At 39.3% G+C, this 24,899-nt stretch overlaps 2 protein-coding genes and 14 non-coding genes across 17 annotated transcripts; 2 read left to right on the top strand and 14 right to left on the bottom strand.

Moving 5' to 3' along the window:
• The first annotated feature begins 10 nt into the window (after nucleotides 1-10).
• Nucleotides 11-11,908, top strand: LOC110056558 (uncharacterized). Of its 2 annotated transcripts, XM_020763065.2 has the most exons (10): nucleotides 11-792; nucleotides 1,115-1,273; nucleotides 1,755-1,835; nucleotides 2,617-2,844; nucleotides 3,099-3,272; nucleotides 3,367-3,537; nucleotides 4,129-4,290; nucleotides 8,313-8,471; nucleotides 9,565-9,717; nucleotides 10,921-11,908. In XM_020763065.2, exons 2-10 carry the CDS (start codon nucleotides 1,153-1,155, stop codon nucleotides 11,412-11,414), a joined length of 1,743 nt encoding a protein of 580 aa, XP_020618724.2. In that variant the 5' UTR covers nucleotides 11-792; nucleotides 1,115-1,152; the 3' UTR covers nucleotides 11,415-11,908. The 2 variants fall into 2 exon arrangements, with proteins under 2 accessions (XP_020618724.2, XP_020618733.2); XM_020763074.2 differs by having other exon boundaries at nucleotides 11-1,273.
• Nucleotides 4,353-4,429, bottom strand: Trnak-cuu (transfer RNA lysine (anticodon CUU)). Its single transcript has one exon. It is a non-coding gene; the product is annotated as a tRNA-Lys (tRNA).
• Nucleotides 4,694-4,766, bottom strand: Trnak-cuu (transfer RNA lysine (anticodon CUU)). Its single transcript has one exon. It is a non-coding gene; the product is annotated as a tRNA-Lys (tRNA).
• Trnak-cuu (transfer RNA lysine (anticodon CUU)) lies at nucleotides 5,034-5,106 on the bottom strand. The gene has a single exon. It is a non-coding gene; the product is annotated as a tRNA-Lys (tRNA).
• Trnak-cuu (transfer RNA lysine (anticodon CUU)) lies at nucleotides 5,373-5,445 on the bottom strand. Its single transcript has one exon. It is a non-coding gene; the product is annotated as a tRNA-Lys (tRNA).
• On the bottom strand, nucleotides 5,712-5,784 carry Trnak-cuu (transfer RNA lysine (anticodon CUU)). Its single transcript has one exon. It is a non-coding gene; the product is annotated as a tRNA-Lys (tRNA).
• Trnak-cuu (transfer RNA lysine (anticodon CUU)) lies at nucleotides 6,052-6,124 on the bottom strand. The gene has a single exon. It is a non-coding gene; the product is annotated as a tRNA-Lys (tRNA).
• On the bottom strand, nucleotides 6,391-6,463 carry Trnak-cuu (transfer RNA lysine (anticodon CUU)). Its single transcript has one exon. It is a non-coding gene; the product is annotated as a tRNA-Lys (tRNA).
• On the bottom strand, nucleotides 6,730-6,802 carry Trnak-cuu (transfer RNA lysine (anticodon CUU)). The gene has a single exon. It is a non-coding gene; the product is annotated as a tRNA-Lys (tRNA).
• Nucleotides 7,062-7,134, bottom strand: Trnak-cuu (transfer RNA lysine (anticodon CUU)). Its single transcript has one exon. It is a non-coding gene; the product is annotated as a tRNA-Lys (tRNA).
• On the bottom strand, nucleotides 7,401-7,473 carry Trnak-cuu (transfer RNA lysine (anticodon CUU)). Its single transcript has one exon. It is a non-coding gene; the product is annotated as a tRNA-Lys (tRNA).
• Trnak-cuu (transfer RNA lysine (anticodon CUU)) lies at nucleotides 7,741-7,813 on the bottom strand. The gene has a single exon. It is a non-coding gene; the product is annotated as a tRNA-Lys (tRNA).
• On the bottom strand, nucleotides 9,089-9,161 carry Trnak-cuu (transfer RNA lysine (anticodon CUU)). The gene has a single exon. It is a non-coding gene; the product is annotated as a tRNA-Lys (tRNA).
• On the bottom strand, nucleotides 10,315-10,387 carry Trnak-cuu (transfer RNA lysine (anticodon CUU)). The gene has a single exon. It is a non-coding gene; the product is annotated as a tRNA-Lys (tRNA).
• A 781-nt stretch (nucleotides 11,909-12,689) lies between the features above and the next one.
• Trnak-cuu (transfer RNA lysine (anticodon CUU)) lies at nucleotides 12,690-12,762 on the bottom strand. Its single transcript has one exon. It is a non-coding gene; the product is annotated as a tRNA-Lys (tRNA).
• A 756-nt stretch (nucleotides 12,763-13,518) lies between these two features.
• LOC110056774 (uncharacterized) lies at nucleotides 13,519-24,731 on the top strand. Its single transcript, XM_089279788.1, has 11 exons — nucleotides 13,519-13,597; nucleotides 15,295-15,426; nucleotides 15,544-19,008; nucleotides 19,636-19,812; nucleotides 20,322-20,489; nucleotides 20,910-21,098; nucleotides 21,373-21,531; nucleotides 21,954-22,115; nucleotides 22,631-22,796; nucleotides 23,068-23,150; nucleotides 24,195-24,731. The coding sequence occupies exons 1-11, from the start codon at nucleotides 13,519-13,521 to the stop codon at nucleotides 24,383-24,385; spliced, it is 4,971 nt and encodes a 1,656-aa protein (XP_089135914.1). The 3' UTR covers nucleotides 24,386-24,731.
• Nucleotides 24,732-24,899: the final 168 nt, after the last annotated feature.

Raw genomic sequence — 24,899 nt, 5'->3', positions numbered from 1 at the left:
CAATGTGCATCACGGTGATCGTTTAGGTCCGAGAATTGTTTTCGTGATGCATGCCCATGCATATCCGGTCTATTACCAGGTGCAGTCATGGGCGCGTCACTCTATGATAGATCTCCTTATTCAACAAGTGAAATGATATTAAAAAACAACTCATGCTAGCTTATTCGAAAATGACTGAAATACAAACCAATATTGTAGATATTTAAAGGTATTAGAGCGGAAAATTGTCACTAATGGTAATCACATGGCACCGGTCAATATCACCAGTCCATACAGGCTTTATTTCATATGCACTGATAAACAGCAAAGGAGACCTGTGCTCTGAAATGCCTCGGTAATCTTTCGGGATCAGTTGTGGAACACCAACATACCAAATAACTAGCATAGCCAACTGAATTATCGACAACAAAGGCTTCTTTATATGATTTATCACTAATAAGCCAGGCGTTCTTTACAGGATGAAACGAAGTAACGAAGTAAAACTGCGTTGCAAGACCAGAGTCTCACTTGACCAGGCGACCATGAACAATCATGTGCCAACTCAGGCTGAAAAAGTTCAATCATGAGTTTGATTTTGCATAATTCACCAAACTATTCGGGTCAAAGAATTGTGATGTCAGTTCAAAGAAATTCCTCATTGCTACGGCGGACTAACTTTCTCTCAGGAATTTTGGTCGAGCTCTCCCGCAAGTGAAAAGATATGTTTTGAGTACACAAGTTTTGGATTTGACAAGCCATTTATTGGATAGAAAAATATGGTTTTGACAACACCTGTTGTGCCACCCTAATAAGGTAACTTGTACACCACAACAATTCACTGTACATCTTCAGGGTTGAAAATAATAAGCTCGCAAATTAAGCGAAGCGATATTTTTCTAACACAAACCGCGAGCAAGAAACGTTAAACTTGTTGTCGTTTTCATCGACCGTTTTATCAAGCTGTCAAACAGGAATAGCAATTTTTGTGTAGTTGTTAATAACGCCATGCTGACACTTACCTGTTCATGCTGTTAAATATAGCGAATTATTTTATCTTGGATTTAGATAAGTTCCATTTTGTAGACGCCCTAGCCCTGGGGAGGGCTTCATTTTGACTCTCTTGTTGTTTTAATAGATGGGGAATGCCGTTTTTTAGTTGTACAGCCTTTGAAAATGAACAGGAAGAAAGCGGGGACGTTTTTGTTTATTCCTAGCCTGATGATGGTTGTAATTTCCTTTGTCTCCTTGATAAATATTGCGTCGGCGGAGTTAGACAAATCTTTATCCCACAGAGGTAAGTTGTGGCCTATGCTGTGATTCGCTATTTGTAGCATGATCCTGTTAAGTAAAGATTTTAAAGTGAGTTTCTATTATTACTGAACATCTATTTAGGCTGAGTCCCTTGGTGTTCACTCAAAAGCTAGGGCGCAAAACGTCATTACTTTATTAAAACCAGAATAAATGCTCTTTAGCAAGTAGCTCTACCGGATTTTGGTAAAAACTGCGTATGATATCAAGCAGTCCAGTGTGTTGCTTAAATCCGTGCCATTTGAGCCCTCGCTAGAAGGTGTTTGTGTTGTGTTCTTGGGCAAGGCACTTCCCTTCGGTGCTGTGCATCTCTCCACCCAGGCGTATAAACAATTACCGGTAAACTGCTGCGGCAACCTGGCAACAAGCTGGTAGATAATCTATAAAGCTTGAGAGAACTAAAATTAGCAGTTCTTTGCAGTTACTGTATTCAATTTGCGTGGCTAATATTTCGCTTCTTATCGTAGCAAATGGCCCAAACTTTAAGGCCATTATAGAGTCCCTTCTTCCTGACGAGAAAGGCTTAGTCAAAAGGCAGCAAGTAAAGGGTAGGTGTCTTACGTGAAAGTGTAATAGGCCATTTGCATCTTTCTTAAAGCGAGTCTTGGTGCCCATCCTTTCATATGAAAATGATATTCATTTACATGCAAATTAAACTGCACCAGGCCTCCTTTTAATAGAGAGGCTTAAGGCAACTCGAAAATGGGCTTTTGTATCCCAATATACTAGAGTAAAAATAAATGCGCCTTGAAGTTAGCGAGCCTTCTGAAAGTTTACGTCAGTTTAGTGGAGTTTAGTGATTTAAGAATTAATGCATTAATTCTTAAATTGAGAACCATTGACAGTTGCCAAAACCGACTATCAATCAAATTAGTGAACTTAGCAAGTTTACTTGTCAGTCAGTCAGTCAGTCTGTCTGTCGGTCGGTCAATCCGAGTAAGTCAGTCAATCAGTCAGCTAGCCAGACAGCCAGTCAATCAGTCAGTCAGTCAGTCAGTCAGTCAGTCAGCTATTCCCAAGTAAGTCAGTCAGTCATTCCCAAGTCAGTAATACCGTTAAGTTAGTCAGTCAGTCAGTCAGTCAGTCAGTCTGTTGGTCAGTCAGTCAGTCAGCCAGTTAGCCAGGCCAGTTCGTCAGTCACTTGATCATTCCCAAGTAATTCAGTCAGTCAGTCAGTCAGTCAGTCAGGCTGGCATGCAGTTAGTCGATCAATCCGTCAGTAGGCTCATTATTCAATGAACTTTATTATTACTTGTTAACTCAGTTAACTTTAAAGCTCGCTCTGAATTTATTAAGTTCTTTTTGCTGCCTTTCCCGTTGTTTTTTTAGATGACAATGACAATGAGGAAATAAATGAACTAAGTCGCCTGCAGGACCCAGCCAATCAGGAGCCTCAAGTCGGTGGTTCTATTAATGAAGAGACTTACGTAGACAAGGTTAACCCGACCACTGCTGACAACGCCCTGGTTCCAAGTGATCAAAACCAGTCCTCTTCAGACTCGTTAGCTAACATAAGTGACTTTCTGAAAAGCAAGGAAGGTGAAGGTACCATCCCAGGTAGGTAAGATTAGAATGGCATGCTCAATCTAGAATTTTATTTTAGCTTTCATTAGTACACTTATAATAGAAACGGAGGTAACCCATTCAATAATGGAAATTGTATTTTAGTGATTGGCATTAGACCTTTTGTCAAAATTTGCGATTATTAATATGACTGATAGTATGTGCAATGCAGATTTTTTCGTTAGGAGAGTTAACTACAGAGACTGCTTTTTTTGTGTGTCTGTGTGTTGTTTTCTGTGTAATTTTAGTGGATGGCGATTTCACATTGTGGACATCATGGTCTTCATGTCCCCATGCTTGTGGAAGAACTGCACTACGGTCACGTGAACGTTACTGCACCAACCCAGCACCTGCAAATGGCGGGAAAAACTGCGAGGGACCGCGCTTTCAACTTAAACTTTGCAAAATCAAAGCGTGTAGAGGTAAGCCGCATTCCAGACATTTTTGCTGGAATGGCATCATTTAGAAAACTGAAGGTAAGGAGAAATGATCACGTTTATTTTCTGATGAAAACAGTTGATGGTGGTTACTCGCCTTGGTCCGCCTGGTCGTCCTGCTCTCAGAAGTGCGGACAAGGGATGAAGAAAAGACGGCGCCACTGTAACAACCCAGAACCGGCAAACGGTGGGAGAAGATGTAGAGGAGCCAGGAAACAAGTAAAACCGTGTTACGGTAGACACTGCCAGAGTATGTAATATTGTCACTGCTTGAGAACATTTCTGGGCCATGCATGAGGAAGAGCTAAACTATACCTACGTCATACTTTTCACTATAGCCTCAGAGAATAACTCCCCTATAAAAGGGACGCGAGAGAGCGAGGGGAATGCTTCTCGATGATTCTACAGGAAATTCTAAGAATATTGCGGCTTATAGCTGGTTTAATCTATTCTTACTTCTAAGCTAATGACAAGGTAAGAGGTTTGCAGTACAGATTTTATTGAAATAACTGATAAAATTATACCAGCACGCCGCGATAACTTCACCTGAAATTTAACTTCGTAGCTGTTTCCAAAACACGCAGTTTAAACGTCTGCACCCTAAGAGGTTTCCTCCATAAGGAGGGAGAAATTGAGGTAAACTTTTCTGATTTAATTATAAGACCTTATTTACAATTTCTAGCTGAGATAGTTGTAAATTATATCAAGAGAATAGTTACGTTTCTGTTACTAATTTTTAAGAGAAATCAGGCTAAAATTAAGCCAGGGAGAGTTCTTGTTATAAAAGGAATTAACTTCATCTTATGTAATGGACTTGATCTTTAAAAACTTTGTTCTTCAGACCAAGACTCCATTGTGGATATAGACCCTCAGACAGTTTGTGGGTACAACCCATGTATGGTGGCCAAGTGCATACTGTTACCCTACGCAACATGTCTCAGTGACTTTAAATGTAGACCAGTCTTCTTTGACTCGGAAGAGAGAAAGGTTTCACAGTGTACAGGTGATTGCTGTCTTTGCTTGCTTGTTATTGTTGTTTTTCTTCTTCTAAGCAAAAAGGAACGTCGCCCGGCCACAGTGGGGCTAGAACCCACGACCCTGAGATTAAGAGTCTTATGCTCTACCGACTGAGCTAGCCGGGTACCTGTTGCCTCAATTAACAAAGATTCTGAACTGATTTATAAAGTATCTGCAGTCAGTTATCGGTTAAAATCGTCTGAAATTTTGGCCCGTTTCTAAGCTATTCCCTAGCAAGGATTTCGCAACGATTTTCCAGAATTAGTCCGATAACAACACAATTTATTGTAAAAGTTTAGCATGTCCTCCTTTAATTTCTAATATTTTATAAATCACGGTTGCAAACCTTATTTTAAAAATCTGGGTTTTGAAAACAAAATAAATACCCTCGCCCAACGTGGGGCTCGAACCCACGACCCTGAGATTAAGAGTCTCATGCTCTACCGACTGAGCTAGCCGGGCACTTGTTAACTCAACAAAGATTCTAAAGTGACTTATAAAGTATCTGCAGTCAGTTACCAGTTAAAATCGTCTGAAATGTTGGCCCGTTTGCAAGTTAAAAGCTATTCCCTAGCAAGGATTTCGCAACGATTTTCCAAAATTAGTCCGATAACAACGCAATTTATTGTAAAAGTTTAGCATGTCCTCCTTTAATTTCTAATATTTTATAAATCACGGTTGCAAATATGATTTTAAAAATCTGGGTTTTGAAAACAAAATAAATACCCTCGCCCAACGTGGGGCTCGAACCCACGACCCTGAGATTAAGAGTCTCATGCTCTACCGACTGAGCTAGCCGGGCACTTGTTGATTCAACAAAGATTCTAAAGTGACTTATAAAGTATCTGCAGTCAGTTACCAGTTAAAATCGTCTGAAATATTGGCCCGTTTGCAAGTTAAAAGCTATTCCCTAGCAAGGATTTCGCAACGATTTTCCAAAATTAGTCCGATAACAACACAACTTACTGTAAAGTTTAGCATGTCCTCCTTTAATTTCTAATATTTTATAAATCACGACTGCAAAACTGATTTTAGAAATCTGGGTTTTGAAAACAAAATAAATACCCTCGCCCAACGTGGGGCTCGAACCCACGACCCTGAGATTAAGAGTCTCATGCTCTACCGACTGAGCTAGCCGGGCACTTGTTGATTCAGTAAAGATTCTAAAGTGACTTATAAAGTATCTGCAGTCAGTTATCAGTTAAAATCGACTCAAATATTGGCCCGTTTGTAAGTTAATAGCTATTCTCTACCAAGGATTTCGCAAAGATTTTCCAAAATTAGTCCGATAACAACACAACTTACTGTAAAGTTTAGCATGTCCTCCTTTAATTTCTAATATTTTATAAATCACGGTTGCAAACCTTATTTTAAAAATCTGGGTTTTGAAAACAAAATAAATACCCTCGCCCAACGTGGGGCTCGAACCCACGACCCTGAGATTAAGAGTCTCATGCTCTACCGACTGAGCTAGCCGGGCACTTGTTGATTCAGTAAAGATTCTAAAGTGACTTATAAAGTATCTGCAGTCAGTTATCAGTTAAAATCGACTCAAATATTGGCCCGTTTGTAAGTTAATAGGTATTCCCTAGCAAGGATTTCGCAACGATTTTCCAAAATTAGTCCGATAACAACACAATTTATTGTAAAAGTTTAGCATGTCCTCCTTTAATTTCTAATATTTTATAAATCACGATTGCAAAACTGATTTTAAAAATCTGAGTTTTGAAAACAAAATAAATACCCTCGCCCAACGTGGGGCTCGAACCCACGACCCTGAGATTAAGAGTCTCATGCTCTACCGACTGAGCTAGCCGGGTACTTGTTGATTCAACAAAGATTCTAAAGTAACTTATAAAGTATCTGCAGTCAGTTATCAGTTAAAATCGACTCAAATATTGGCTCGTTTGTAAGTTAATAGGTATTCCCTAGCAAGGATTTCGCAAAGATTTTCCAAAATTAGTCCGTAACAACACAATTTATTGTAAAAGTTTAGCATGTCCTCCTTTAATCTCTTATATTTTATAAATCACGATTGCAAAACTGATTTTAAAAATCTGGATTTTGAAAACAAAATAAATACCTTCGCCCAACGTGGGGCTCGAACCCACGACCCTGAGATTAAGAGTCTCATGCTCTACCGACTGAGCTAGCCGGGCACTTGTTGATTCAACCAAGATTCTAAAGTGACTTATAAAGTATCTGCAGTCAGTTATCAGTTAAAATCGACTCAAATATTGGCCCGTTTGTAAGTTAATAGCTATTCTCTAGCAAGGATTTCGCAACGATTTTCCAAAATTAGTCCGATAACAACACAACTTACTGTAAAGTTTAGCATGTCCTCCTTTAATTTCTAATATTTTATAAATCACGGTTGCAAACCTTATTTTAAAAATCTGGGTTTTGAAAACAAAATAAATACCCTCGCCCAACGTGGGGCTCGAACCCACGACCCTGAGATTAAGAGTCTCATGCTCTACCGACTGAGCTAGCCGGGCACTTGCTGATTCAACATAAGTGACTTATAAAGTATCTGCAGTCAGTTATCAGTTAAAATCGACTCAAATATTGGCCCGTTTGTAAGTTAATAGGTATTCCCTAGCAAGGATTTCGCAACGATTTTCCAAAATTAGTCCGATAACAACACAATTTATTGTAAAAGTTTAGCATGTCCTCCTTTAATTTCTAATATTTTATAAATCACGATTGCAAAACTGATTTTAAAAATCTGAGTTTTGAAAACAAAATAAATACCCTCGCCCAACGTGGGGCTCGAACCCACGACCCTGAGATTAAGAGTCTCATGCTCTACCGACTGAGCTAGCCGGGCACTTGTTGATTCAACAAAGATTCTAAAGTAACTTATAAAGTATCTGCAGTCAGTTATCAGTTAAAATCGACTCAAATATTGGCTCGTTTGTAAGTTAATAGGTATTCCCTAGCAAGGATTTCGCAAAGATTTTCCAAAATTAGTCCGTAACAACACAATTTATTGTAAAAGTTTAGCATGTCCTCCTTTAATCTCTTATATTTTATAAATCACGATTGCAAAACTGATTTTAAAAATCTGGATTTTGAAAACAAAATAAATACCTTCGCCCAACATGGGGCTCGAACCCACGACCCTGAGATTAAGAGTCTCATGCTCTACCGACTGAGCTAGCCGGGCACTTGTTGATTCAACAAAGATTCTAAAGTGACTTATAAAGTATCTGCAGTCAGTTATCAGTTAAAATCGACTCAAATATTGGCCCGTTTGTAAGTTAATAGCTATTCTCTAGCAAGGATTTCGCAACGATTTTCCAAAATTAGTCCGATAACAACACAATTTATTGTAAAAGTTTAGCATGTCCTCCTTTAATTTCTAATATTTTATAAATCACGATTGCAAAACTGATTTTAAAAATCTGAGTTTTGAAAACAAAATAAATACCCTCGCCCAACGTGGGGCTCGAACCCACGACCCTGAGATTAAGAGTCTCATGCTCTACCGACTGAGCTAGCCGGGCACTTGTTAATTCAACAAAGATTCTAAAGTAACTTATAAAGTATCTGCAGTCAGTTATCAGTTAAAATCGACTCAAATATTGGCTCGTTTGTAAGTTAATAGGTATTCCCTAGCAAGGATTTCGCAAAGATTTTCCAAAATTAGTCCGTAACAACACAATTTATTGTAAACGTTTAGCATGACCTGCTTTAATTTCTAATTAATTAAAACTGATATTGGTAAGCTGATACAGAAATGGCCTTATGATTACTCTCTTTACCATGCCACTGGTCAGTTATGAAAATAATATTACTAATATACGTTCCTGGCCTAGTTGATAAGTTGTCATTATCTGCCTGCTTAACATGTTAATATCAATGTCGTTAGGAGAAAATCGATGATGATCATTCTTTTGAATTGAAAGCTTCGTGAATTGTTCATTTGTCTTTCCAAGTGGAAAGCTACATTTTGTACTGCAGATGCTAGTTATAATTATGAATCTGTATTTAATTACTCGTCAGGTGATAACCTGTACCTGAATGTGGACCCGCAGGCTGTTTGTCGTTTTAATCCATGCAAATATACCACGTGTCTTCAAGGCGCGGCTGCTAAGTGTGTTGTGAACACGAGGTGTCATCCAGTCTTTCTTGATGCATTTGGAAAGACAATAAAGTGCAAAGGTAACAAACCATGAAATGAAATACTTACAACTAATTAAACTGAGATTTGATGGCAGAAAAGACGGGATAGATGTTCGGTTTCTCTAACAATATTTGAATAAACCAATAAAACACAACACAAGATTTGAAACGCTAGAACTCTTCCTCCGGCCGAGAATCCGTCTTTTTAGGCTAGACAATTAAGAAATAGAAAGCATGTACCGTGTTTCTATCGAGTTATAGAAACACGAGTGGAAGGTTTGGAGAACGAGAAATGCTGTGGGAACACGAGCCGCAGGCGAGTGTTTCTACAGCTTTTTCGAGCTCTCCCAAACTTTCACAAGTGACGAAAAAAAGAAAAACAGCTTATTTACTTTGATCATCAAAATGTAAATTCCCTTTGCTCGCGCCATCATCACGTCAACTGTTCGTGCTTGTTCTGTGTTCCCATCGAGTTATAGAAACACGATTTTTAGCAATCAGCGCGCGTATTTTCTTAGGACTGTTTTCTAAAGTGAAATAGGATTCACTGTACAGTGTTTTTGTATAACGTCACTGAATTAAGACTCAGAACTATGAAAACAAAAAAAAGAGGTTTTTTTAAGGTTTTACAGACGGTAGGATCAAAATATTCTTTGCGCCCAACGTGGGACTCGAACCCACGACCCTGAGATTAAGAGTCTCATGCTCTACCGACTGAGCTAGCCGGGCACTGTTCGGGTAACATGTTCATTAATGCAATGATAACCATAACCTGCTGTTGAGTCACTGCGCCCAGTCCTGATTCTGTTTCAAGACCAAGCATTTTCACAAGGGCTATTAAATGTGCTTACCAGCTCGTTTACCAAGAAGTAATTTGTCACTTTGTATCACTGCTTTGGTTAGAATGCTTTATCTGCGGTTGTTTTGCACTTTCCTTTCTTAATCCGTAAGAGTAAAGCAAAACTGATAGAACTCAAGTAAAAAAAAAAAAAAGAAAAAAAAAACAGTACAAAATGTCATATGGCCTACATGAAGCACTTTCACATCGGGCAGTGAGTTACTGACACTCGCACCAACTATCTCAAATACCAACCACAAAGTTACGATTTCATTTGTGTATTTTTGTTAACAGGAGTGTTTAAGGTCCCCGCTAGGTACATCTGTGGCTATGACCCTTGCAGCGGGGCCGTTTGTAAGGAAGATCCAACAGCACGCTGTTTGGTGGAGCACACATGTAAAGCAATGTTCGTGAACTCCTTCAATCAAAGGATGGATAGCTGCAAAGGTCCGTAAACTTAGTTGAATGCTTTGGTTTTTCTACAGTAGCTAACTGCCAACTGTTTAGGATTATATCACAGCTGAGCGTAGAAATACCTCTACGGTGTGCCAGGGGAACAGTAGTGGGAGTTATAAAAGTCACACCCCAGTTTTCTAATTGGAGAGAACATCTAGTAAAATCAATTTCGAGTACAAAACTGATTGATTATGAAGATGGCTTGATCCCAGTTGTAGACCCCCGTTGTTTTCTCGCATTGTCAAATTACTATCAAGAGTTTTGCTTGGAAATCAACTAACCATTTCAACAAATAGATAAAGAAACAGCAACTTGACATTACATGCTAGCACTTCCTCTAGATTAATGTAAGCGTAAAATATTCTTTGAGGAAATTGTTGATTGTCAGGAGGCCACGAAATCTTGTGATTGCAAATTAAATATTCAGGAAAAGGCCTGGGAACGAGGTTGGCACTGAAGTGCATGTTGTTTTGTTTTATAATTTTGTGTTCTGCCCAACCAGCGCACATACGCTGCACCAGGTGGCTTGCATTATTGCACTGGGAAAGAAGGACGGCATCAGGAAAAAAAAAAACATTTTTGTCGATACGCCCAACGTGGGGCTCGAACCCACGACCCTGAGATTAAGAGTCTCATGCTCTACCGACTGAGCTAGCCGGGCGCCTATTTACAGACATAATTTAAATTTTGAAATATTTTAAAGAAGTAAATTAATCCAGCCTGTGAACAAATTAATCAGACATGGTGCAAGAGAAAATGACATGTGTATCATGCGTCTCTAATGTAAGCATAACTTTTGTGCTGTCTTTTCAACAAGCGCTGTTTTGTTGACTTTAATGACATGAATGAAGCGTCACTATCCTTGGAAAATAAAAAGCCGGTAAAAAATGTGACGTCACTTTTAAGTTTTAAAAGTACAATACCTGACCTAATGATAATTAATAATTAATAATGATAAATGAGAGCTCAGTGCGTTATGTTATCACAATTTTTTTAAGTAGACGACTAAACGGCACTAATACAGTCTATGTCCACAACCCCAGCTATACAGGGTACAGATAACGAATCCATAATATTGTAATCTTAAGAAGTGCTAATAAGTGATGGTTCAACTGTATATAGTAGGTTTATTTGAAGTAAGGTAGCATATTCCGTTCATCAGACCACATAACTGACATGTCTCTCAAATTTAAGCTCGCCACCACGTCGCTAAGGTGGAGGACGAGGGAGACGAACAGCTGAGTGAAGAAGATAACAGTGATGACGACGCCGGCCGCATAAGTAAATTGATGAGCGCAAAGCTTGGCGTCAGCAGTAATGATGATGATGAAGACGATGTTGATGGTGATGACACACGTTTAAGCAAATTAATGAGTTCAAAACTTGGGGTCGGGAAAAAAGATGATGACGACGACGGTGACAATGATGATGGTGTCCGTATAAGCAAGTTGATGAACTCAAAACTAAGCGTCAGCGGTAAGGATGTTGATGATGACAGTGATAACGTTGACGATAGTGACAAAGATTCAAGCGAGGAAAGCGACAATAGTATAAGAAGTAAACTTCCCTCGAGATTTAAGCGTCCAAATCGGAAAGACTTTGAAAAGGGCAAGAAGAACAGATTTGGACATGAACAATCAAAGCACGTAAAATCGAATCATAAGCGATGGTTAGAGAACGCAAGCTAAACTGTCAAGGTTTTGCTCCATTTTGCAATAGGATTTGTCCATTAATTCGATCTAAGCAAATCGACTTTCAGTTGTCATCTGCACGTTGCAAGAAAGGTAATTCCATGTTTGCGTTTGATAATTAGTCTTTTGTATCACTTTGATTGTCAATAGCAGTTATCATTGCCCAGTTTCATCTGATGACTTGTCTGCCGGCATGCAAGTGATCATAACATAATTTCAGGCTTAGTTTCATCAGAGGAAATCTCGTTTTGTACTTTAATGAAGGGTTTAATGCATCTAGACCCACAGGATGTCGAAACGTTTCGTTGATTTTCATTTTTAAAACTGAAGCCCAAAAGCTGTTTGTGATTTGATAGTATAGAACAAAGTGAGATAAGCCCAGAAATCATGTCATGCCACAATGGCTCCCGAGGTTCCAATTGTTTTGAATAATGGAATTTCAACGATAATATATAAATATATTTTTTTTAATAAAACTGGCATAATTCCTATTCATCTGTGTGAATTTATTGCCTGTCATTAACTGTCAAGACTACAATTCTCTCCATCGAAACGCTTCACTGCCAATGGCCATGACATTGCATTTTACCTGATCTGACAACGGGCAAATAGCATTTTAAAGTTTCTTTTCCCTAACAGTATCAGAGCAATCCAAACTGTCTTTTACTTATACATTAAAACTGATGAGAATCAAGCTTTCCTAAATAGATTATTACACAGTTCCAGATGGATTATATCTAATAACAGTCTTTTCTGTCATCATAAATCTTCGTCGAAAGATCCCACTTCATCCACGACATTTTCAGAAAGTATGACACCCCATTGGTAACTCAGTTTAACTCCTCCTTAAACGTGTTATGGTAACTCGCATATGACGGAAACGCGGGAATGGTTGGTACTATGAAAACAAAAAATCGCGGTTGCAAAACTGATTTTAAAAATCTGGGTTTTGAACCCACGACCCTGAGATTAAGAGTCTCATGCTCTACCGACTGAGCTAGCCGGGCACTTGTTGACTCAACAAAGATTCTGAACTGAGTTATAAAGTATCTGCAGTCAGTTATCAGTTAAAATCATCTGAAATATTGGCCCGTTTGTAAGTTAATAGCTATTCCCTAGCAAGGATTTCGCAACGATTTTCCAAAATTAGTTCGATAACAACAGCATATATGTAAAAGTTTAGCATGTCCTCCTTTAATTTCTAATTATTAAAAATCACGGTTGCAAAACTCATTTTAAAACTCTGGATTTTGAAAACAAAATAAACACCTTCGCCCAACGTGGGGCTCGAACCCACGACCCTGAGATTAAGAGTCTCATGCTCTACCGACTGAGCTAGCCGGGCAACTGATGAATTCCTATAATAAAAATTCTATTCTAAAATATCCTCCTCTAACCACCTGTTGTCATGCAATACTCATTGACGAAGTTAATCATGAACTGAAAGATAAGCAGACAACGAGAATCGGATGAGTATCGTAGCAAGTTGTCTCCTCCGATAGATTGATAAACCTTCCTCGAGAGGCATGACTGCATGGTGAAAATTATTAATAATAGTAATATAATAATAATACTAATAATCTCAGTGAGACACATTCTCCGGGACTTCCGCTTTCATTCGTTCGTTGTAAACACTACCTCTATTGTGTTTTAGGGCTAGGAAAATTATTTTGACTTGTTTTCTACTGTTTTTAAGCAGTGAATACCTCTCGCTCCGAGAGGTAGTAGGCGACTCGTGAGGTTAGAGTGCATTGGTCCGTCCTCATCAGTAGGGGCGTTGCTCTGAAATTTTGAAACCTGACAGAAGACCTTTGAATTGGGGTTAAAAAATGGCGAGAATTACAGGGCTAGCGCGCGCTTGTTTATATGGAAAAAGGGTCAAGTGATGAATGATTTACGCGTTATTTATCACATTAATCTGTAAAATCCACGGGACTGTAGCTCACAGGCAAATATACGGAGATTACAAAACATGATGACTATAAATACTATAGTCCTCAAATTTAATCATGATCGGCAAAATCGGAAGGAGTGATTTACAAGATTCGACAGACCAGGAATCGATTGAAAACCTCATAAACAAATGAAATCAAGGTGATGAATGGAGAAGCACAGGTCTCCAGAGAATATTTGCTGTAAGAACTGTTGGGCCAACAAGATCCATCTGTCTGATGAAGCTGGTAAGACATGTTGTAGTAACAGGAACAAAGAGCATAATATCAATGAGAGCTGAGCCATGATCAATTCGTGGAGATCGATGTAGACAACGCTCCGGACCAGTTCAACAGCGCATGCACGCCTAACCACACACGTAATCTGCATGTACATGCGCCTTCTTACAAATGTAGCTGACTCAGAAGAGAAACATGAACGTATTGAGAATTCAACTCAACAGTTGAAGGACCTTGAAGATACCTCTGAGTTCGTCTATCTTCTGAGTTCTTTTTCTATCCATTCTGATCTCACTATATTGTCACACTGGTTGACAGACATTATTAGCGTTTTAACCAAAAATTCATGCTATAAGAATCATATATCACTTCTCATTCACAATTTGTTAAGCCCAGTAAAACAGGTGGCAAACTGAGAGCAATAACACTGAAACAAACGGCGTCCTGCTCCGATGACATATTGATCAAAACACCTTTTAATATCAACGCACCATTGATTTCGTTTATTTGCGGTCTCACGGCCCTTTATGACAGCTGGTTACTGTCAATAAAAGTTGACATCCCTAGCAGGGGAGTGAGATTGTAGCTCGGCCAAGCGTATTGTAATCAATCTTCACTCGAAAAGAAGCGGCGAAGAAGATGAAAAACGAAGATGAGAAAAAAGTTCAAGGCGACAGGTGTCGGCTTATACTTTGTGCTATTACTATATGCAAGTGTGATAGACTCCGGACAAGGACACAACCCAAGACCAGAGGTCAAATATGAAGGTATTTATGAACACATATTTCATGCGCTTTTCATGCACCCACGGTTGATAGGTTGATCGGTTAAGTAACAAAGATATGTAGAAGTATACTTTTTATTAGGTCGAGGCAGACAGACAAGTTGAAGAAAAAGAAAAGTTACTTTGAAATTCGTTCAGTTCTTTTTTTTACCAGTCAACTGATCTGTCATTCATACTTAACTCGGGCAAGACAACTGAACGCTACAATGACCTGCATTTCCGTAAAGTATGACTGCAACTTAAGCAACTTGGTTATTAAATGTTTCCAGAAGAGATTTTAGCTCTCACATTGCGTGTATGTGTAAAAAAGCACAGTTCTTTAAAATTTAATTAAGCCCAGGGGCTATGGGGCGAACATTCTGACCTGACATATTGAATAATAACAGGGTTAAAATCTCAGTTGGCAGGAGGCAGACCTGAGTTGGCTATTGAAGACTAGTGATGGGCAGACCTGATAAATTAATCAGATTCTTATTCATCTTATGTTTTTTTATCTCCTACTATTTACCGTTAGAGTTAAACTTAGAACCTTACAGGCATTGTCTTTGCTTCCACAACTAAGCTCCTTTTAAACAAGGTACTCCAACAGTTAGTGGCGTTCTCCCTGACAGGTTGCCCCTAAGCATTCCCTCCGGGTTAACAATTCATCGGTATCGACAGATGGTAAAATGTCTTCCCCGTGATCATAACACAACCCCTTAATATTGAATTGTATTCTTCGGTTGAGAGAGGTACCATCGCGGTGGAGAGAAGTACTGTGATGGTAGAATACTTTCTTCAAGATTCCAATACAGCACTCCAGGCCAGACTCAAAACCAGATACATCCCTCTACATGCCAAATGTAAAACGCGGCCCTAAGTATAACCTAAAACGAAATTATGGCTTACTAAGTCCACTCATAAGATTTTCTATTTATACCAGCGTATCTGTTTGGTCTTAATCTGGTATTTATTGAGAAGACAGACATGCATTATGGTCCCCCGCCTGCACATCAGTCAAGCGTTGTAACCGTGAAGCGCCTGTCCCAGCATGAGCCAGAGAAAACTACTTATCGTGAGATTCACGGAAACTCGTCAGTTATGTTTCATTGTTGCATCATTTCCAGTTCTTCTTTCTTTCTATAAACTAATTATAAATTAATGCGTTTAATATTTTTTTTAATCTCAAAAGGACAACTTTCCTCCGACGGAGTTAAAGGTGGAAGGTATTTATCAGCATTAAAGTTTTCGAAGGAAACTCATTCTCAGTTTCACTTCCAACCTTTGTCAAACCAAGAAATTTTAGAAGAAATAGATGAAGGCAAAGTACAATCTTCTGATAATGACATTGAACCTGCTGAGCCAGTTTCTGACTCACTTGTTGAAATCGTGGAAGAAAGCAGTCCAAGTCAAGCTCAAAATGATGATTTTAAACAGCTTTCGCAAACCAAGAATTCTTCACATTCCTCTGCGATCTTTATATTTCCTCAGCACAAAGTACATACTTTGCAGACAGGTCATCGTAAGCCGCTTGTGAAGTTCAAACAGAACTCTGCAGGAGTCTATCCGTCTTCCAGCAAGTCAAAGATTTTTACGCGAGTATATATTCCCGGAAAACCTCGATTATTCAACACATCTCATGCCGGGCCTAATTGGACGAAATTACTTTTATCTCGGAAATTTACCTCTCTTAAACACAATACTTTTAGAAAAAGTGCATCACAGCTATCCAACAATATAAATGTAGCAGATGAGGCGAGGAAACGAATTAATCAAATGGAACGCAATCAAGCGAGTTATCGTGACATTCTGGAAGCATTCATTTCTCGGATGGGCCTGAACGTAAGTTCAGACCTCCACCCCAAGCCTTCTCCGCGCGTTTCCCATCCGCGTCCTTTTAAGAATGTTCTACTGAACAAGGGAAACACTAATTTACCACCGAAAAAGGCTTCTTTGCAAAGGACATCAAATCAGAGAGGAGGTTACATGAACTTTCATACTGCAAGAAAATCTACTAGTTTGTCTGCGAATTCATTGCAGTCAACTACTGTCATTAAAGGTGTGCCGTTAGAAAAGAAAGAGAAGACAAGTCCGCTAGAAGAAGTTTTTGATAGCCTGTCAGATAAAGAATTCCTTAACAGTAAAAAGAACTCGACATCACAGGGAGGAAAAAAGTATGTAAATAACAGCCCCAATCCGAGAATTTTGAATTCTTCGCTGAGAGACATGACAGCACGTGATAAACCTGGACTCGGGACACATCCTAAAAGCCAAGTATCACCACTAAGTTCTAGTGTTAACAACGCACAGATGAAAGCCACAACGCCACAGCTGAAGAAAAATAAAAGCCAAGACAAGAGCAGAAATATTGCCATAGGACGTGGCAAATCTGGACTCGGGAAGCGTCCTAAGAGCCAAGTATCACCACTAAGTACTAGTGTTAATAGCACACAGACGAAAGGCGGAACGCCACAGCTGAAGGAAAATAAAAGCCAAGACAAAAACAGAAACATTGTGATAGGACGTGACAAATCTGGACTCGGGACACATCTTAAGAGCCAAGTATCACCACTACGTCCTATTGGTAACAACACACAGACGAAAGGCACAACGCCACAGCTGAAGGAAAATAAAAGCCAAGACAAAACCGGTAATATCGTCACAGGTCGTGACAAATCTGGACTCGGGACGCGTCCCAAGAGCCAATTATCACCACTAAGTCCTAGTGTTAACAACACACAGACAAAAGGCACAATGACACAGCTGAAGAAAAATAAAAGCCAAGACAAGAGCAAAAATATTGTGACAGGACTTGACAAATCTGAACTCGGGACGCGTCCTAAGGGTCAAGTATCACCACTAAGTACTAGTGTCAACAATACACAGACGAAAGGCACAATGACACAGCTGAGGTTAAATAAAAGCCAACACAAGAATAGAAATATTGTCACAGGACGTGACAAATCTGGACTCGGGACGCGTCCTAAGGGCCAAGTATCACCACTAAGTACTAGTGTTAATAGCGCAAGGAAGAACACCACAACGACACAGCCGAAGAATAATAACTTGAAGACCCAAGACAAGAGCGCAAATATTCGTGATTACCCTAAAATTGAAACTCATGACAAACATTTAGTTGATCACATCAAAAGTGTTAGTCACAATTCGGTGCTGGCCCACGCCAGAAAAAATGCTATTTACTTAAACAGTACAAAGTGGTCTATCAATACAAATGGCACATTTACTCTCTCGCTGGATTCCAACAGTTCACTGAAACATTTTAGTGACCTTATCAACTTTTTTAACAGTTTTAATTCGGCCTCCTCTGACAAAAAACCGACCTCAAACATTAGTACTGGAGGAAACAGTCACATAAGTAGTAAATTCAGAAACGGCACAAAACATCGCATTATTTCAGGAAACCTGCTCAGGTTTTTGGACTTTGTCCACACTAAAAAGACGAGTAAGAGACTGGAACTGAAAAAAGGACACACCCATTCTGACCACGACTCCATCGGAGATCAAATCAGAAAACAACTACAGATGTCGATATACAGAGGTTGGAACAAGGCAAGCAAAGAAAGAAGGCTCGGCTCTAAAAAGCTGCCAACGTCATCTTACCCGTCTGTAAACAGTAAACTTACTAATTCACATGATACAATGCGGTTGAAGAGTAACGATAGCTTAAACAAAAGCGAGGGAGATGACTTTGAGCCTAACGTGCTAGAGATGATGAAAAATGTGAGTCAAAAAGAGCTTTTAAAACTGGAAGACGACATAGTACATGCGTTAAGCTCTGCAAAGCTGTGGAATATGCCACAACAACATGAAAAGCAAAATCCAGGGCAACAACACCAAATTAATCCAGAGAAGATGAAAGATAAGCAAATAATTAGTCGTCAGCACAACAAACAAGAACACTTAAGCGAAAAGCAACGAAACCATCAACAACAATTGAATGAACAAGGGCAAAAACTAGACACATTTAAACATCGTAACCCAAAAGTTGGACAACAAAAGAACCAAACTCATACTCAAAGGAAAAATAAACAAACAAAGCAACAAATTGAAGATATCAATAATGGAACAACGTTGCACCAACCTGAGCTCGAATTTGAGTCTAGACAAAGTCATTTACAACAAACTAACCACACAAGACACCTCTTAAAGGAGAAGAACATGTCTCATTCTTTGGAATCAACAACAACAGTTCAAAACTGTAGCCTGTTAGCCAGTTCTGTAAATACTACCACGAAATTTCTTAATTATGGGTTTAACCAAACTCACAACAAATTATCTCCCCAAAATAATGGAAGCAAAGATTTCTTTTCACATTCCGCCAACACCTCACAGGCAAAAACTGGTGCATTAATTAAAATTGCACATACATTGCACAATGCGACTTCTGTACAATCTCCTTTGGCTCGTCACAGCTCGGCGAGAAAAATAACACGAAATAACACTTTGCCCTTAAAGACTGGGAACAGTACTGTTGTTACAAAACCTGGCTTCAATGTAGCTAAGGATGTAGATGACGCCAAAAATATTTCAATACAGCTTGACAGAGATTCAGCTCAGCAACCAGTGAATACTGAATCAATTTCCGAAGGAAAGACAGGCTCAGGGATAGTAGAGCTAACAGAATTTGTCGACCAAGGTAAGTTGGGGGAAAACGTGTCTTACAGCTGGTATAGGGTGCTTACCATTTGTCAGAATAAACCGGTTGGGATGATCGTTGAATAATGATAAGGGTTTTTCTAGGATCAGCAAACCAACCGAACGAGATGCCGCTTACCATTTGCAATTCGATTTCTCGTAATTGTTTTCGGCTGATGAGAGACTGGAAACTGGAAAATTTCCTTCGTTCCGTTTCAAACGAGAAAAGAGGGCTACCTCTGGAGATAGTCTACAATTTCCGAACGCATTTTCTGGAAAATTACTGTTCCATTTGACTTTCAACCGAAATTTCCGGATTTTTTTTGCTCAATGGTAAGTACCCATAGTTTTCTTTGAGCCGTAGCTATATTACACGTATTTAGCGTTTCATACACACTGATATTTAAAATAACTGTGAGGATAACCAGCAAGATAGCTCAGAGCGTCCAATGGGGGACGATTGTGATCTTGGCAGCTGTCTGTAAAAAAGGCGTCATTCGTCAATTATCGTTTAGAATTTTGACTGTTGTCAGAGTTGGGATGTTAAATCGATTATAAGTGCTCCAAACTAGACCCTCACATAAGTGCATGTAACTTCCTTGCATTTTCCTCCCATTTTCCTAAACAGTGCCAGACAAGGAAAATCTGACAACAAAGTGGTCGGAGTGGACACCGTGCTCAAAGACCTGTGGTGATGCAAAAAGAAAACGGCTTGAATACCGCTGTACTTCTAGCTCTCAGGAGATCAGAGACTGCGAGGTCAGCGGCCTGCAACACGAAGCATGCGTCTTCAAACCTTGCCCTGGTAAGTGTATTGGTATTAATGGATGCAGTATTCAAGAATCAGACCTTTCTTTTACAAGGCTGCACATTTCTGTGAATTGATATGCATGAGGCGTTTTCTCAATTATTACCATTGTGTCGTTATCCTCGGCCAGCCACCACTTGTACAGAGCAATGAAATATTAAATTGCATGATCATGAAAAAAGTTGGTGGGATGTGGCGTGATTTCGTCTTCATCTTCATATTCAATTGATTTCAACGTTGTGCAGATTATGACCTCACTGACTGACAAACCTTTTTTTAGTATAACGGACGGAAAATGAGTTTATATGATACATTGACATGAAAACTCAGAAAAAAACCCCGTTCACTCGATCTAAATGAATTCACTCCACGATAACTATGTCTCCAAATCATCCCCTGCCAAATGGCTATATTTCTCATTTTTATTCTGTAAGAGCATTGAGATTTTTTAATGTAATGCGCTAGAAATAAATTATTATTATTATTTTTTTTTTTTTTCCCTGCAGTGGATGGACGGTTTACATTATGGACTCGGTGGAGTACGTGCAGTAGAAGCTGTGGATTCAAAGGATTTTCTGTTCGCAGCAGATCCTGTACAGCCCCTAAGCATGGCGGTCAGCCATGTTATGGTGCTGGAATTGACACTCGAGAGTGTAATCGAAAGCACTGTCCAGGTAAAGTACAGATGTTTACACAACTCAATTACCAAGCAGAAAAAGCAATAAGCACAACAACCAGTTCGATAGAGCTAAAAGTCAGGAAAAGCTAGATGGGCCTACAGCCATACAGACATTGTGTTTAACGATAGTTTTTATAGCTGCATTTACTCTTACATTAAACAATATCCTCGTCGAATAAAGCGACTGGTCCTTGCTAAATATTTCAACACGAGTAAAACAAAGTGAAAACATATTCTTTTGAAGAAAGGAAAGGTGGAAAGTAATTTGTACGACCTGTAAAGATTTGTTGATTCAATGAGTCAAGGGCATAAACAACGCCATTTCATAGCCTCTATAACTCGATCAAACTAACGATGATTACCTAAATGTGATTAAAAACACTGCAAACTTACTTACGTTACGTATCTCCCTTAGTTAACGGTGGCCTAAGTAAGTGGTCCAAATTCGGTCTTTGTTCAAAATCGTGCGGAGGTGGAGTGAGGATGCGTCATCGAGAATGCAACAATCCTGTGCCTCGATATGGAGGAACGGAATGCGACCCAACAGACTTATTTGAGACACAATCGTGCGGAAACATGAAGTGTCCTGCCAAGACACTGAAGCGTGAGTAAAAGGATCATTATTATTATTTCTTTTTTTGGCTTAATTTGAAAGATAGGCTCCATTTCTGGCCGTTTCGGGAATCCGGTTGTCATCCTCCTCCCAACGAAGGATGTGGGGCAAGGAACGCGGGCTCACAAAACGGCTGGAAATGGAACCCACTTGAAAGACTAATAAGGGAAAATTACCCATAGAGGGTCATTAATTCAATGGTGACGAATTGCCTTACTGATTTCCTCATCGTTCCTACTTACCAGTTGTCTTATTTTGAACCCAGGTCTCCAAGTTGCCGATGTGGATCCTAAATCCTTGTGTGATTTCAATCCCTGTGACGAGGCTGGATGTCTGCATGACCCAGCTGCACGGTGTATCACCGACTTTGAATGTAATCCAGTATTCTTTAATGTCGACGGGGACATGCTGTCAAATTGCAAGGGTACGTTGAGCTCAACTGGTTCATTTAACTTGCCATGTAAAAAAAACTATTGCCTCACCAGTTAATAACAACCAAGAGCTCATTGAATAAATGTTGAATACTCCCCTTCGCTGCAGAATGTAATAATAATTGATTGGATTTTTGGTAGGCGGCAGCTGCCTACCATAATAGGTTTCTATGTCGTGATTCCTTCCTTCTTAATTCCTTCCTTCCTTCCTCGCCTCTCTCTCATCGAAGCCAAATACGTAGATCAAAGTCAAAGGTAAAAATATTGCCTTGGGTTGACAAGGGTAAAGAAAAGCTGGAATAAAATGATTCCAAAGTAACGTTTCATTCTTTTGTGCCATAGATTCTTTAACTTGCTCCCTGCATTCCACCCACAGCGTTTAATCGTATCGCTGTCGACTTTTTAATCTTTACAGGAATGGACAGCCTGTTTTCTCGAATTCCAGAGGTGATCTGTAGCTACAATCCATGTCTTTCTGAGAAGTGCTGGGAAATCAGAGACCAGTGCGTTGTTGATCTCAAGTGCAGGCCTGTATTCATTGGTATCGACAGACGTTCAATACCACCTCAGTGTCAAGGTGAATGTGGATCTTGTGGATATTGATATTACCTGGTAGAGGGTTCAGATATGACTAACCAGTAAAAGGGTGGAGATTGGTCAATGCGAGACTTCGGAAGAATGCGAGACGAACGTTTTTCTTTGCCAGCCCGAGACTTCAAAGAGTTTTACATTTGAGGACGAAAAGTTCAGACTCTAAGACGTTCAGACGTCACTTTATAAATGCAAACAAAAATAATCTGGACTTCGAGAATTTCATAGCTTCGAGACAGCTTTGTGAAAAAAATTGAGGCTGTGAGACGTACTTCGAGACCGTGAAATTGGACGATCATTTTGCGAGACCCATGGTCCTTGAAGGACCATTCACTACCCCTAGTAAAAAGTCCGACCCAAATCCTGCCTTGCAGTCACTCTGATCTTATAAAATAATCACTGATAACGGCACGCATTGAGAGCAATGTTAAATTAAATGCACGCACAAGGTTCGTTTCCAAAGGTTGTCCTTTTAATCCTGCTGTGTTTTTATCTGTTTAGTACATGCTACTGCGAGAGTGGATCGATTGAGAGGAGACCAAACCTGGACTAAGTTCTTTCCCACGAGCAGACCAGCTCCTGTTAACCTTGCCAGTGATTTAATGCCATCGTTTACACAACTTTGGTTCCCAGTAGCTTCTTCTAATAGAATGCAGCCATTTGAAAGGTGAGGCTTAAAGGCGTTACTAAATTCCTTTTTAACTGATCTACCACGTCCGACCTGGGGGAAGGCTTACAGCTAATTAATTGGGGGAGATTTTGATAGATTTTGCGCGTGGGAAATATTTTAACGAATCTGTTTGTATAAATATGAAAAACTTTAGCGCGATGTCGCATGCTGAAACGTTACAAACAGTCTTGTTTAGGGAGAAATTCCCTGTTTTACTTTTTTTGACAGTATTAGTGCTAACCGTATATTTACTGTTTTTCTGTTAAAGGATGACCGATGTAAATAATTATCCACTGACTTTTTCAAGGACTTTAAATACCTCTCCTGCAATGGCTAACAGTAAGCATACAGGTAAAGTACAAACACATTAATTATACACTGCATAATTTTGAATAACATCCTACGGAAAGGTTACGTTCAGATCAGCATTACGCAGTCCGCCCAACAACTGCAGCAATGCATTAGTGAGCATTGTTGATCTCCATAAGAAAACATTTTATCACGAAATATTGGTTGGACAAAAACCGGCAACTCTTCTGATATCTTCGTAGAGTTTTCAAAAAAAACGTACAAGTAAGTTTGACTCCTTGATCTACGAAATGCTCTTTACCAAATATATTTAGCCTTCTTTGAAGGAACACGCAGACTGATTCGATCCACGTAAAAGCTTTTACCTAACACTTTATAGTCATTATATTGGATTTGTTTTTTTGCGAATTATACCCGTAGGGGCAAAAACATTTTCTTTATTGTTTTATCTTATTCTGATATTTTCCTGTTATCATTGAGCATTTTCAGTAACGATGAAACATCATATTTACTCTTAGCTGAATCAGTTGTGGGGTCAAGTATTTAGTGATTATGTTTTGTGAACTTGAGGTCGTTTTGGTAGGCTAAGGATTGGTCGATCTCATACGTGTTTCTTTTCCGGCTTTTCTTTTCTTTTGTCCTGCTGGTCAACAATAGGTTTTAGCTGTTAAGATGTTGCAATTTGCTCGCTACCTTAGCTAAGTACCCTCTTTGTCTTCCTTAACTGAAGGTTAACACTTGCTTAAAATTAACAGATATCTTTTCTTAACTGTAATTGGTTAGTCTTTCCTTACTCTAGCATTTCGCACGGCTAATGAATGATAATTAATGAAAGCTACAAAAACACAAACAGCGGCCAGCTCTGAAAACGGTGCCTGATGGAAAATGGCATGCTTCAGTATTAGAAAATGAGTCAGGAGTTTCATTTCTTCATCAATTTTCTGATGGAAAACAGCGTTAGGGGAGTTTGATCACGGAGAGAACTATATGATGGCACACGAAACTGTTGAATTCCAAGAATTATCTTCACCCCCTCCAACGAGACGTTGACTAAATTTAAATCTCCTTGTCTGTTGGTTCTTATAGTGCAATCTTTGGAGCAAAGGCCAGTGACAGAAGTATTTATTGAGAAAGTTCCGAATGGAAACCAGGCTGATGATGATGATGATGATGATGATGATGATGATAATGTTGATGATAACGATGACGTCGATGAGAGCAAAGCTGATGAAGATGACGATGGAAATGTATTTTCTGACTTTGACGAGGATGGTTGATAAATATTGACACTGCTAATAAATAATTGTTAATGAAACAAACGAAACCGTCTTGTGTGTGTGCGGCACCAATCTAAATCGATGACGGTGTCAGCGAAAAAAAACCGAAAAATCACTCATAACCTTGTTAAGGTTTGCTTGTACATGTTTCAGCTGGCGTCAACAAGATCTTATTTCAACAGTTTGTTAGCAATGGCTGGTTCTGACAAGAAGAAATATAACTAGGAATTAACAAATATATTAAAGAGCGTACGTTTATGGCAAACGGCAACGAAAATGAAACTTTTGCCGTCTGCCTTCAGCTGTTTGTCATGAAGAGTAAAAATATTTGTATTTGGAGTGAATAGTAGGAGAAGTTTTTCTTTTATTGTGTGATTTATTAAAGGATTAAAAGAACTGAGAACACAAAAGCAAAAGCGTTTGCCATAACCTAATACTGGGTAGCTTGGCGAAGTGGATGATCTTTTGATTCCAGCTGGCTGTAAGCTGTGCTCCAAGGTCACACATGGACCGT

Source organism: Orbicella faveolata, unplaced genomic scaffold (genome assembly GCF_042242905.1).
Source record: "Orbicella faveolata isolate gen_17 unplaced genomic scaffold, um_ofav_v1 contig_47, whole genome shotgun sequence".
Classification (NCBI taxonomy): Eukaryota; Metazoa; Cnidaria; class Anthozoa; order Scleractinia; family Merulinidae; genus Orbicella; species Orbicella faveolata.
Note: the sequence above shows the minus strand (reverse complement) of the source record. Positions and strands in the feature narration are given on the sequence as shown.